The sequence below is a fragment of the Protopterus annectens genome, chromosome 8.part0, assembly GCF_019279795.1.
Source record: "Protopterus annectens isolate FY-2018-M chromosome 8.part0, PAN1.0, whole genome shotgun sequence".
Classification (NCBI taxonomy): domain Eukaryota; kingdom Metazoa; phylum Chordata; order Ceratodontiformes; family Protopteridae; genus Protopterus; species Protopterus annectens.
In genome coordinates, this window is record NC_056741.1 from 1319343024 (window position 1) to 1319358217 (window position 15194).

Consider the following 15194-nt stretch of genomic DNA (forward strand, 5'->3'; position numbering starts at 1 on the left):
TATGCGGTGTATTTGCTTGTAGATGAAGGTATTGTTTATTTTAGTGTATGTTCTTTATAACCAATATGTATTGCCTACCTTCTTGGGGGCACCTGACATCTGGGGCAAGAAAAACTGAAGAAAATGGCGTTGGCTGCATCTTGTATACCCCTTGCGCACTGACATCAGGGAAGAGGCGACAGCAACTGACGCCGGATCAGGACTTTGGAATTCAGGCCGACTGCAGGTAGACTGCCAGGAGGATACTGCCAGCAGGATAACCCAAGTATAATGACTGCAACAGTGAATACACTCGAACATCTACATTTATGGTAGGTACACAACTGTACTTTTCTTTGGTGGACCTAGCTTAGGTCAAGGATTACAGGTTGTGGGAAGAATTATCTCGAAACCTGGAAACCAGTGCAGATGTAGCCCAGGGACTGCCTTTACCTAAGGCACCATTTGCAAGGAATAGCCAAAGATGTCATTGGTTGACATCCAGTTTATAAAATTTGCTAACAGCCCTGGGAAGGAGGAGTCAGGCCAGTTTGTTGGGGGCAGAGCTTTGAAAGTTGGTATGGAAGTCAGACCTTCCCTGTAGCTGAAATCCCAATACGTAGGACAGCAAATCCTGTTCAGACATCTGATTTAATGTTGTCACTTTCATCTGGGTTCAACCTGCAGGTTATTTGATTCAGCATGGATTTAGTAGTGGCCAGCTTCCAAGATTTCTGCTTGACAAGCTATGTCTCCTGTGTCCATAACTCCTTGTACCACTAGAGCTACTTCAGATTTAGTTTGCTGCTGTTCCAGTCAACAGCTCGGTCATTCTCTCTGTTTTCTGTATCCTTTGTGAATAGCATTTTTTTGAGTATGTTTGTTCCTGTAACTGCCTTTTGGTACTTAGCGGTTAGTGTAATGTGCGTGCAGTGTAGTGATAACGTTTTTGACTAATTATTGTTGCTATTCAGAGTAGGTTGGTGTAGGTTGTGTTCCTTGCCTTTAGACTTGTGTTGTATTTTTTTCTGTATGTTAGGGTTAGGTTAAGTAGGTGGTGGTTTTATTATGGTTAAAGGGTATAAAAAGTGTATTTTTGTTGGGATGTGTATATATTGCCTTGGGGCTGCTCACTGGGGTCCCCTTATGTCATTTACCAGGGCTTTGACTCTTGCATTGTTTACGAGAGGAGGGCCAAACTTATGCGTCTACCTTTGAAGAACTCTTCATTGCTGTCCTGTAGCAAAGGGGAAAAGAGGGGTCATAAGCAGGCTGAGGATCCCAAAGCTTCTAATGGAAACCATAAGTGGTTGGACCACTTTTCTATGACCGCATCTGGCCCGCCAGACCTGAAAGTCCCAAAACCCTCTGCAGCCTTGACTCCGACACCTTGTAACCAATTGTTTTTGGGGCTGGTGTCTCTGAGTTGATCTCCTTGGGCTTCGTTGCCTACAAGTCTGTCTCCTTTGGCTTCAGTCGCTGGCAAGGTGCCTTCCCCTACCATTATTGTACCAAGCTGTTTCCTTGTTGGGGTGGTTCATTCAGTACGGACTTTCTCTCCCTTTTCTTCCTCTTCTGCGTAGGAGTTTTCACCCAAGTCCTCACCCTCTTTGCCTTTGATCCAATCTTCTCTGGCTCAGACAAGTAGGCTGGATCCTTTGCCTGGTTGACGATGTTCCAAACCCCCACTCTTTGGCTTCCTCTGTTAGGTCATCTCAATCTGTTGGGTGCTTGAAGACATCCGAATTGGAGCAGTTGTAGTCGTCCATACAGGTACAGGTGAAGTTAGGCTTCATTCCTTCGGCTCTGGGCCGTCACCCCAAAGCTTCGGCTCCTGTGTCTTGGTTTTCTCCATCAGGCCCCATGGATCTGAGGTCTTTGGAACTGATTCTCTTCTGTACAGTTCCATAGGGATCATTAACTACCAAAAGTTAATGGTCTCCATCCAGTTCAGCCTTTAGAGTTTATAGGCTGCCATTTGGACTCTGTCCCCCACAGTGCAGTGTATTAAACCCTTGAGATGTGTTAGAGCCTTTGATTGCTTCCAGAAAACTTCCACCATATCATATTCTCAGTCTGTTGGGTCACATGGCGGATAGCATTTGTTTGGTTTTCTTGGCCAGGTATCACATGAGGGCTTTGCAGGGGCCTCTGGTAGTCCCATGGTTGTATTTAACATATCTAATGGATTTTCCAGGTTTTTCTGACCCATATTTGTCAAGATCATATCAAGTGGGGGGTTGATTCTGTCTTGGTCTCCACTGGGAGACCATTTATTCTTCCCCATCCTCAGCATGCAGTCATGACTGATGCCTCTCTTCTGGGGTGGGGCATTTCAAAGAGAGGACTATCCATGGGACTTGGTCTGTGACCAAGGCCAACCTGCACATCAGCATCTTGGAAATGGTGGTTTTCCTCACACTGCAGGCTTTTCAGGATGTTCTCTCCAGTAGCTGATTTCTGTCCAGACTAAAAATTACTGTGGTCTGGTATCGAAACAGGGTTTGGCAGGAGGCAATGAGGGTCTGGCAATGGTCAGTTTTGACTCAACAGTTTCTGACTACAGTGCACATCCCAGAGAAATCCAACATCTTAGCAGACAGTTTGAGTAGGACCATTCTCCTTCCTCACCAGTTGTCCCTGAATCCGAGGGATGCTGCTCAGATTTTTTGTAGCTGGGACAGTTGATGTTGGACAGGGAAGCAAAAATGTCACAACACAAACTATAGCAGCTATTATGCCTTGGATGTTCTTCGTGTATCAGTGTTAGTCATTACATTTGGGTTATCTGCTTGCAGTAGCCCTCAGTCGGCCTGATTAGCAAAGTCTTGGGTCCTGCGTCGGTTGCTGTCCCTTCTTCCATGACGTCAGATAGTCAGGGATATAAAACATGCAGCCGACACCATTACATCAGTTTTTCTTGCCGTGCGGTGCCTGAAGCAGAAGCAGTTCGCAAGTGCCAGTCGGCCGACTCCTGAAATTTTCTTTTTCGAGTTTCGGTACCGCTGTGCAGGCACCGGCTTTTGAGGGTTTATTCAGGCCTACGGACTTGCATATTAAACCAATACCTCCTTCTTCAGTTAGGCCAAAATCTCGAACTATGCCTAAGAAACCGACGCCCAGGCTGCATGCTCAGGCCTCTATGCCTAAAAAACAAATGATAAGAATGGCTGAAGATCTAATAACTCTAATCAGGGGAAACCAACCTCCCCCTTCTAAGAGACCTAGGACTGAAGTTGTTTATGAATCTTCTGAACAGGATTCTGATTCTTCTGATGATCTGGATTTGCCCTTATCTACTTATGAGGATTCTGATGCAGGGGACTCTATTCCCTCTGCTTCCCCTCCAGAGGATTTTTCTTTTGGTGAGACCTTACATACTCTTAAGGGAGCATTTCCACTGGGAAAGCCAGGATTTTTCTGATTCAAAAAAGAGGTTTAGGGATTTTTTTACTCCTGCCTCAGCATAAGTCTTTAGCTATACCTCCTATACTGGACATTGCTGTTGATGCCTTTTCAGAATCTAGTTTGGCCCCTGATTCATTGCCTCCTGCTCCCAGAAAACCTGACATATTACAGGGTTCCTGATTCTCACAAGTTCCTTTTAAAAAAATCCTGTTGCGGATCCAGAGACTATTTCACAGGGATCTGAGGGCATTATGGCTTCTACTGCTAAAAATCCTGCCCCCTCTGATAGAGACTCCAGGGCACTGGATAGATGGGGTAAGAAAGTTTACGTTTCTGCAACCTTGGCTATTAGGGCTTTAAACTGCCAGTTTCATATGTTAAAGTATCAACAACATGTTATTGTATTGCTTAAATAGAAAATGATGTAAATTCCTGACTGTGCTGAAAATAGAGTTACAGGATTTAATGCATTCTGCTGAACAGGTTGGAAAACATACTTTGCAATGTGGATTTGATTCATTAGAGGCCTCTTGCAGGGCTGCTGTTACTGAGTCTGTGCTCTGAAGGCATGCTTGGCTTAAGGAGCAAGGTCTGTCGGATCATGTTAAAGCTAAATTGTTGGATGCTCTTTTAAATCAGGACTACATGTTTGGCAACAAGGCTGAGGAAGTTCTTAAAAAGATGGAAGATAAAACTAAATCTATGCAAACTGTTAAAGATTTTTTACAAGTGCAACCTCCTAGATTTAGTAGGCACTGGCCTACTAAGAATTGGTCCTTTCCAGTCCCTTCCAGGTCCTCTCAAGCCAAACCCAGACACAGCAAAAACCCCAGTTTTCAGTCCAAGGGGACTCTCAGAACTAAGCAGTGGGGGGCCTGCACTTCCAAATCTGGAAATAACAAGACACCCCCCTATGGTAAACAGTCTCAATGACTTCCTTTTAAAATTCCCAAGCACTTATCTTTTGACCGCCCTTTTGGGGGGAAAGATTGATCTTCATGCAAAGAACTGGAAACGCATAGCCCAGGACAAATGGGATTTAAATATAGTGTCCCAGGGATACAAATTTCATTTCCACACATTACCAATACCAAATGGGTGGCCAGACCTGCCCCCAAATCAGTGGGCAGAGACTCAAAAACAAGTACTGTCCCTCTTAAGCATGGGGGCTATTCAACTGGTACCAGAAGAGGAAAAGGGACAAGGTTTCTACTCCAGACTTTTCCTGGTACCCAGAAAAGACAAATCATGGCATCCAATCCTGGACCTGTCTACTCTAAACACCTTTCTGGAGATTCCAAAATTCATGATGCTGACTCTTCAGTTACTTCCTATGCTAGGCAAAGGCACCTGGTTGGCAACACTAGATTTAAAAGAAGGCATACCTGCACATCCCAGTCAGGGAATCTTGCAGAAAATACCTACGCTTCAGAGCAGGCTACATGCACTATCAGTTCTCTGCACTGCCCTTTGGCTTATCTACTGCGCCCAGGGTATTCACAAAGTGCCTAGCTCCAGTCATTGCATTCTTCAGGCAAAGAAATATTCAAATATACCATACCTGGATGATTGTCTAATTCAGGCAGAAAGCCAGGACATACTATTAAATCATCTGGCATTTGTAAAGAAACTGCTAACCTCACTGTTGGCAGGGTACTAGGTGAGATTTATTTTCATTTATGGTGTACCCACACCATAAACGAAAAGAAATCTCACCTAGTACCTAGGCAACAAATTGTATTCCTGGGAGCAAACTTGAGCACAACTTCCCAGATGGCCTACTTCATGCCAAAGAAACACGTTTATTTGACAGCCCACTTCAAGCTACTGGCCACAAAGAACTAGCTATCTGCAAGGAAAATACTGCAAGCCCTGGGGTTCATGGCCTCTTGCATCCTACTAATTCCATCCTACTAATTCCATATGCAAGACTGCATATGAGGAAACTACAATGGTATCTAAAAAGCCTATGGTGTCAACATTTTCAGGACCTGGAATCCATGATTCTTATCATTCCTTGTATAAAGACAAAGTTGCTTTGGTGGGCAGAGGCCTATTACCACAACAAGGGACTGCCATTCACTCTATCCCCCAAACCTTAACAACAGATGTATCAGACTATGCATGGGGGGCTCACTTGGCAGGGCAGTGCATTCAGGGCAAATGGAACCCGAGTCAAATGCACCTCTGTATCAATTAAAAAGAAATGTTAGCTGTACAGAATTCTCTGACAGCCTTCAAGGATCACATTCTTCCAGGACAATTATTGGTAAAGACAGGCAACACCACTGTTATGTAGTACATAAACAAGCAGGGGGGAACCCACTCGTACCCTCTCTGCAAACTAGCCATGGCTCTGTGGAACACAGCCTTGAACTACCAAGTGCACCTACAAGCTCAATTCCTGCCAGGCAAGCTAAATTCACTGGCAGACGACCTAAGCAGAAATCTCATGGAGCCACACAAGTGGAAACTGGAACCAAAGTTATTCAGCATTTTGAGAAACAAATGGGGGGAGCCCAGAGATAGACCTGCTTGCTTCCCCTCAGAACTGCCAATTGGACAAATTCTGCATAAGGACTCCCCACAGACAAGCTTGGAAAGTGGATGCCCTGTTCTTCATCTGGAAAAGCATCTCAGTTTATGCCTTTCCCCCTCTGCCTCTCCTCTCGAAAGTTCTGCTAAAGATCAAACAGGACAAACCAAGGACAATACTCATTGCACCAGACTGACCACGCCAACACTTGTACCCCCTCTTGCGCAGTACGTCACTGCTGGAACCATGGCACCTGCCTCAGACCCTCTTCCCTGCTGTCCCAGCAGGAGGGCCAGATTCTGCACCCCCAGCTTCAAACCCTGAACCTTGCAGCCTGGCTAATTACCTGAGCTCGCCAATAACATCCCTCCGTAAGCAAGTGCTGGATGTTATTCTGGAGGCAAGGAGGCCTAGTACTAGAAAATCCTATGCTGAAAAGTGGAAAAGATACTGTTTCTGGAGCCAGATTTAGGGGATGGGCACAACAGTTTGTTACAGCTTACGGCATATTCTTCAATACTTAACAGAGATGCTCCACAAGGGCCTTTCCTTCTCATCTATTAAAATTTATGCCTCAGTCATTTCAGCACATTATAATACTGAGCCACCCCTCTTCTCTCATCCCCTGCTGAAGCAATTCCTCAGAGGTGCCAAAAATTTAAGACCACCCAGGAGAGCCCCTACTGCAGTCTGGGGCCTTAACTTTGTATTGGAAAAGCTCACTCTACCTCCTTTTGAACCAGCTGCAGTTGAAATTTTTTTCTTGGAAAACAGCCTTCCTTCTAGCCATCACTTCAGCACAAATAGTGTCTACATTACAGGCCCTCATGGCAGTGGAGCCCTTCATCGTTTTCCATGCAGACAGGGTGTCCCTCAGGACCAATCCTTAATTTATGCCCAAGGTGGTATCCAGTGTGGTCCTTAATCAGTCCATTCATTTGCCAACCTTCTTTTCTAATCCACAGAGCAAAGGAGAACGAATACTGCACTCTTTGGACGTGCACAGACAACTTAGATTTTATTTGGACTGGACTAAGCTTCTCAGGAAAACTGAACAGCTGCTGGTTGCCTTTGCTGCAGGGGCAGAGGGGAAGGCCATTTCAAAGCAAACCATTTCTAAGTGGATAGGACATTGCATTCATTTCTGCTGTAAGCACCATGGAAACCTATCCCATAGGGGGTAGTATCACATTCCACCAGGGCTGCATCTACTTCAACAGCCTTTTTCAGAGGTGTTCCTACCAGGGACATCCTAGAAGCTGCTACCTGGAGCTCTGTACATACCTTCACCAAGTATTACCACTTGCCTATTTTTTCTAAATCCAGAGCTGGTTTTGCCACTGCAGTCTTGCAGGGATTAATAGCTGGTCCTAATGCTCTCTAACTGACTCCTTCCTTCCTTAGCTTTGGGGAATCTACCCAAATATAATGACTGCAACAGTGAAACACGAAGAACATAGTACAGTTGTGTACACTTACTGTAAATGTAGATTTTCGAATGTATTCACTGTTGCAGTGCTGGTTACCCTCCCTCTAGCCCCCTTACTTCTATTGGCTATATCTTTCTTCTTGTGTACTGTATTTAAGCTTTCTGGTGTATTTGCTATTGTTGGAGGTGTAACCTTGTATATATTTGCTTCCCATTATGGGGACACATGACATCTGGGTTAAGAAAAACTGATGTAATGACGTTGGCTGCATGCTTTAAACCCCTGACTACCTGACGTCATGGAAGAAGAGAGAGCATCTGACGCAGAACCCAAGACTTTGATAATCAGGCCGGCTGAGGGCTACCTGCAGGCAAATAACCCAAATGTAATGACTGCAACAGTGAATACACTGGAACATCTGCATTTATGGTAAGTGTACACAACTGTACTTTCTGGCTAAATGCTGAGGCAACACTGGGAGATAAATATACTGATCACACTTGCCAAGAGTATGTTGAGGAACTGTTGAAATATCCTCTTGGTAGAAATCTGATAAATATCCAGGGGGTTGCCATTTTGTCTGTGGATGGTCCCATGGCAAGTGTAGTAAAGGCTGTGCATAGCCTGGTGGTTACAGGTATCGGATGATCTATATCTCACCCCAGTCTCCATTTGTAGACCAAACAGACTCATTAAAGCCTTTGTTATTGTCCACAGTAAGTCTATCAAGAATTTCTTGGTCAACAACGATAAGATGAGTTCATCTTTGCCTGTGTATGCACCTTGTCAGCTGGCAAGTGCAGATTTGACACAGCTGAGATGGGCAAGTCACCCCTTGAAATAGCCAGGCTGACAGCTACACCAAGCACGTATGTCAATTGCAAGTAGATAGAAAAGGCACAAATTTGCCTTCTATAAAGTGTACATGCACAGGCATTCCTCATTTATATGTCATTACATACTCATGTAAAATTTGACAAGCTGATTAAACTGGCCTGTCCTTAGCACCACTGTTGTCTATGGATCACTCCAAAGCTGTACTTGAGCGCAGCTTGCACAGATTTCTTCAAAGCACAAGCAGAAGGACTATGAATACCACCCTTTTAGTAAAAGTCTATTTTGAAATTGAGGCTGAAGAATTCAGTTACAAGCAAACTGGAATCTACAGCTTATTCAGTAGGTGGATAAGTGTGCAGATTGTATTAGCTGAGTGGTCCTTATCTTCTATCCAAGTCTTTGATTTGCAAATGAAGACTGTAATTTTGTGCATTCCGTATTGTAGCTAGGTTAAAGTTACAGCTTGGGTACATTTAAATTGGTGCCAGAAGTCTTGATTAGAAATTATTAGATTAATGCACTTCAGAGTAGATGATAATGGTCAGTGTCATGATCGAGCACTCCTTCAGAGGCTATTATTTTGTTCTGTTTTCACAGGTTGCTCCTGAAAACTGCCTCATAGCATCCCTCCCTAAAATTTTTAGTTACATTGTTTGCTACTCTGGTTCAGACTGATTATCTTTCATTGTTTTCTTGTGTTTGATTTGAAGAATCCCTGGCAGCGTTTGGTAAAGAGGATGACTCGTTTCTTCACCAAAGTGGATGCAGTTCGTACTTACAGTGCTTTGAAAGATGTCTGTGAAGCAATGGGGTATACCTGGAAGAAGAGTTGTATAAATCAGGTAAGGAGCTGTTCTGTGTCTACATTGAAGTGTTGATTTCATTGTTTTTTCTTTTTTTTTTTTTTTTTTTTTATTATTGAGTGTGATTTTGTGTTTTAATAGGACCATAGTATCATAGGAGATTACTAGGCTATCGACCTGGAGGTCATTTTAAGCCTAGCCATTTCAACCCAATGTAATACTGTAGAAGTACTAGTCAATACTCAAGACTCTGTATTTAGTGATGACTGCCCATGTCCAGGAGGGTTGTGAGCACTATCCCCGGTAAGAATTTACAGTGCCCCAGCTACTTGTCCAGGATGTCCTTCAAGGATGCATCTGCAGTCCTTACAAATGGGTTGTCCTGTCGTCAGGCAGCCCTTCGGTCGGCCGGATTCCAAAGTCTGGGTCTGGCCTCAGCTGGTGTCGCACTTCACCCGACGTCATAGCGGCAGTTCTTCGAGTATAAAGGCATCAGCCGATGCCATTTTCCTCCGTCTTTCTTGCCGCGTGGCGCCCGAAGCAGAAGCTGTTCGCAAGTGCCGGTCGGTCAGAACCAGAGATTATTTCTACAATTACCGAAGACTTCTAAAAAGCTAAGTACCCCGTTGGGGACTCTTTCTTGCCTCAGCCGATGTCAGAAAAAGTGAATAACTGTGTAACTTGTGGGAAACAAATACCTCATAAAGATTTCCACTCTTACTGCTTACCTTGCTTAGGCCCAGACCACAATGTAGCAGCTTGTCTAGCCTGTGCTTCTTTCAACCGACGGACACTTAGACGTCGGTCGGAATTTGCTGAAGAGTTTTTCGCCCGATTTCGCTTACATTATGCCGTCGGATACTCCGACTCGCAAATTTCTAAAACGCAGGAAAGGACCGACACTCGCGGTCCGCGGTTTCGGCCGAAACCGCGGTTAAGCCAACCGCGAGTGTCTCGGTTTCGGCTGAAACCGAGTCCACGGTTCTTCCTTCGGCCGAAAGCTTGCCACTTACCGAGGCCCCATCCAGCCAGGCTGAATCTGCTACTGAAATCACACCTGCTCTTGCAGGTTCACAGGATGATACTATCCCTTTGGATATTTCTACCCCTGCACGTGGAGCTGCTAGGCCTCCTGCATCATTCTTTAAAATGCGGCTATGATGCACTGGAGGCTTCCTTTAGATCAGCCATGACTGGCACAGTGATCAGAAGACATGCATGGTTAAAAGAGCAGTCCTTACCAGACCATGTTAAATCAAAGCTCCTAGATGCTCCCATGGATAAGCTCAATTTGTTTGGCTCCCCTGCGCAGCAGGTGCTGAAGAAGGTGGAAGAGAAAGCAAAATCTGTCCAGACAGTCAAGGATTTCTTGCAGGTCCAGCCTCCAAGGTTTAGCAGGAACTGGCCTTCCAAGAATTGGTCCTTTCCAGACACCGCCAGAGCTCCGAGAGGCAGGAATAGGCGCTCAAGAGGCAGGGGTCAATCCAGAGGTGCCTACAGGGGATGTCAGTGGCAGACTAACAACCGAGATACAGCCACAGATCCAGCCACCACCACTTCCACAGGACAATCACAGTGACTTGGCTCTAGCACCGCCTACCAGGGAACAACTAGAGGCACCCTTAGGCGGGAAGCTAGCCTTATTTACAGTAAACTGGCATTACATCACAGGAGACAAATGGATTTTACAGACAATAGACCAAGGTTACAGGTTTCACTTCCATACTCTACCAAGGAAGAGAGGAATGCCAAACCTACCTCCAAATCAGAAGACAGAAGCTCTAGAACAAATAACTCACTTACTAAGGATGAGAGCTGTAGAAAGGGTACCATCTATGGAACAAGGGCAAAGATTTTACTCCAGACTCTTCCTGGTACCAAGAAAAGAAAACCAATGGAGACCTATTCTCGACCTGTCCGCTTTAAACACATACCTCATTGTTCCAAATTTCAGAATGCTGACCCTACAGCAGCTTCTTCCCATGCTGGGCAAGGAGTCTTGGCTGGTAACTCTAGATCTCAAGGAGGCATACCTGCACGTCCCCATACGACCAAATTGCAGAAGATACCTCAGATTTCTTGCAGGATCAGAGCATTATCAATTCTCAGCATTGCCCTTTGGCTTATCCACTGCGCCCAGAGTATTCACGAAATGCCTGGCATCAGTAATTGCTCATTGCAGGCTTCAGGGAATTCAAATTTACCCTTACCTGGACGACTGCCTGTTACAAGCGGACAACAAAAACAAATTAACAAAAGATTTGGAAAGGGTCATTCATCTACTACAAGCCCTGGGATACACAGTCAATATAAAAAAGTCAAGGCTGATACCATCCCAAAGGATAACATTCTTGGGTGCAGAGTTGGACACAACAAAACAAATGGCATTCCTGACAGTAGAAAAACAGGAGCAACTCCCTTTCTGCTTCATGGCATTAACAAAGCAGAACCAGCTAACAGCAAGAAAAGTCCTGCAAGCTCTCAGTTACATGGCATCCTGCATAATATTAATTCCACATGCCAGACTACATATGAGAAAGTTACAGTGGTACCTAAGGAATTTATGGTCTCAGCACAAGCACAGCCTAGAAACCCAAATTCCAATAATTCCATGCCTGAAACAAGAATTCCAATGGTGGGCCCAGGCCTGACAATCAAACAAGGGACTGCCCTTCCACAGCACTCAACCAAGCCAGACCATCACAACAGACGCCTCAGACCTCGGTTGGGGGGCACATATGCTGGACAAGTGCATACAAGGCTTATGGACTCAAGACCAGCTGCACCTACACATAAATCAAAAGGAAATGCTGGCAGTAAAACTGGCAATTCAGGCATTCAGACCATTTCTTCAACAGGGTCAACTGCTGATAAGGACGGACAACACCACAGTTATGTGGTACATCAACAAGCAGGGAGGCACACATTCATACCCTCTATGCCGGATGGCAATGGACCTCTGGAATGTGGCACTGAGCTTCAACATCCAGCTACAAGCAATTTTTGTGCCAGGAAAAGAAAATATACTAGCAGACATCCTAAGCAGAACTACCTCGGATGCCCACGAATGGATGCTGCATCCGGACATCTTCAAAACCATTACAGGGAAATGGGGACTGCCAGAAATAGACTTATTTGCATCCCCACAAAATCACCAACTGAAAAAATTCTGCACAAGGACGTACCACCCACTTGCTTGGAAAGTGGACTCCCTATCTTTCAGTTGGACAAACCTGACAGCATATGCATTCCCACCTCTTCCTTTGATGCACAAGGTGCTACTGAAAATCAAAGAAGACCGTCCAAGGATCATCCTGATAGCTCCAGACTGGCCAAGGCAACATTGGTACCCATTACTGAGGAGTATGTCTCGGGGACAAATATGGCCTCTGCCCCTAGTTCCCTTGCTGTTAACACAGAACAACTTCAAAACCCTGCATCCAAACCTGAAAACACTGCAGCTGACTGCCTGGAACATTGCATAAGACCAAATAACCCAGATTTATCTCAAAGGGTTAAAGACATTATCTTGGAGGCTCGCAGACCCTCAACAAGAAAAAAATTATTCAGCAAAATGGAAAAGATATCTCATTTGGAGTACTGCAAAGGAGAGAATGTGTCACTGGTAAACATAGCTAACATCCTGGAATACTTGGCAGAGCTCTTCCACAACGGCCTGTCCTATTCTTCCATTAAGATTCATGCATCAGCTATTTCAGCAGAATACAACTTGGATCCTCCAGTATTCTCACATCCTCTGCTCAGGCAGTTTCTGAGAGGGATTAAAATGTAAAGCCACCCAGGAAGCCGCCATTGCCAGCATGGGACTTGAACTTTGTGCTAGAAAAGTTGACACTCCCTCCTTTCGAGCCAGCAGCAACAGCAGAATTACAGTACTTATCATGGAAAACTGCTTTCCTGCTTGCAATCACTTCAGGAAGAAGGGTATCTGAGCTACAGGCATTAATGGCAGTACAGCCCTTCCTGATCTTCCATCAAGATAGTGTCCATGAGAACTAATCCTACTTTTATGCCAAAGGTGGTCTCCAGGGTATCTTTAAATCAAGCTATCCACCTTCCTACATTCCTCCCCAACCCACAAAACAGGGGAGAAAGACTGCTGCATACCTTGGATGTACATAGACAATTACGTTACTACCTGGACAGGACCAAGGGCAATAGAAAAACTGACCAGCTACTGGTAGCATATGCAACAGGAATGGAAGGAAAAGCAATTTCAAAACAGACAATCTCTAAGTGGATAGGAAATTGCATTAGATTTTGTTACTCCTACCATGGAAAGAAAACTCCAGAAAACATCAGGCCTCACTCTACAAGGGCTACAGCCACTACCACAGCTTTTTTACGAGGAGTGGCTACCAAAGACATTTTAGAGGCTGCTACTTGGAGCTCCGTGCATACATTTGCCAAGCATTATAATTTGCCTTTATACTCCAGATCCCGAGCAGGTTTTGCCACTGCTGTTTTGCAAGGGATCTTAACTACACCATAATCTATTTCTCCTCCTCGCCCAGTTTGGCTATGGTATTCTACCCATTTGTAAGGACTGCAGATGCATCCTTGAAGGACATAGTACAGTTTTGTACCTACCATAAATGTAGATGTCCGATTGGCATGCATCTGCAGTCAGGATTACCCACCCTCCTTCCCCTCTGTGGTACTCCTAGGGTATTTGCCCATCTTGTAGCTAGCTGGGGGAATCTATTATGGTGTATTTGTTTGTATATATGTACATACATGCTTATTTTTGTTTGCTCTCTACTATTTGGAACCATTTGCATTTATCCAAATTTAGCCTTCCTAGAGGGCACCTGGCATCTGGGGCAAGAAACACTGAGGAAAATGGCGTCGGCTGATGCCTTTATACCCGAAGAACTGCCGCTATGACGTCGGGTGAAGTGCGACACCAGCCGAGGCCAGACCCAGACTTTGGAATCCGGCCGACCGAAGGGCTGCCTGACGACAGGACAACCCATTTGTAAGGACTGCAGATGCATGCCTATCGGACATCTACATTTATGGTAGGTACAAAACTGTACTTTCCTCTTGCACAGTGTCATAGAGGTGCTCTGTTTCACGTGAATTAGTAGCCTGTTCCAAAGACGTGGCAGTTACTGTAAGATAAATCTGTCCTTCCAGCATGTCCTTTATAAGTCGCAGGCTATATTTAAGTCCCTGGAACAGGTAGCCCTAGACCCATTTGATTTACGAATATGCAGCAAGTTCATTAGGTTTGGGTCTTGGGTTGTTGTGTAGGCCAGGCATAAGTCTCCAATAAGAAATCTGTACGATATGGCGTATAGTCACAGGGACTTTAGTCGGTCCATATAAGGCGCATGCTGGAGGACCTTGATAGTCTTTGACAGAAACCTCGGAGGTCTCTCTAATTGCTGCAGGTGCTTAGTACGGTACATACTGAATGGGGTGTTCTGCTCAATTATGGGCCTGATAAGTGCCAAGTATAGGGGGTTATAACTTCTTTTGCTCTCAAGGCGATGCCTTTACTATCAAATGAGTTACGTGGAAAGCTTTCCTTACAGTGGTAGACACGTGGTGGTCTAAGTTAAGCTCGCGGTCAACCTGTGATCTCTGGTTCCTTACCACTTCATGGGTACTTAGGGTTGTTCTTGATTTGATAGTCTGAAGAGACATTTGCCGAAGGGAATGACGATGCATTTCTTTGCATTCAGTTTGAGACTGTGACTAATGCACCAGTTATTGGTCTGTGTGACACCCCCCTGGAGTATACCAATATCATTTGGGGACTCAATGATTGCATCTAGTTTGCAGTTGTCTGCAAACCTTGTCCGCCTCAACCCTTTAGTTGTGATCTGAACTTCTGAGAAGTATATCAAACAGTAGGGGGCCAGCACTGACCCCTGTGGCACCCCACTGGTAGCAGGTGTGCTGGTTGACGTGGAGTCGCTCACTTTGACAGTGTTTATCCGGTTTGTGAGACAGTTGGCAACCTGTCTTACAATGAAGGGGATAACATTCAGTTTGCTAAATGTATTGGTAATTCCTGAATGTGGGATTGTGTTGAAAGCCTTTGCCAAGTTGAGGTATGCTGTGTGCACAGATTTTCTCTCATCAGTGGCCCTGGTTACACTTTCAAAGAAATCCACCAGATTTAACAGGCAGGATCTGCCTTCACGAAGCTGAATTGGGCATGGTTCAGGG

General features: G+C 45.0%; 1 protein-coding gene across 1 annotated transcript in view; it reads left to right on the plus strand.

The window, feature by feature from the left end:
• The window catches only part of CHEK1 (checkpoint kinase 1), a 416400-nt gene that overhangs the window by 254574 nt on the left and 146632 nt on the right, over positions 1-15194 (plus strand). The window contains exon 11 of the mRNA XM_044080846.1: positions 8901-9032. Coding sequence (XP_043936781.1) covers positions 8901-9032 — 132 coding nt within the window. The remainder of the gene's footprint in view (positions 1-8900; positions 9033-15194) is intronic.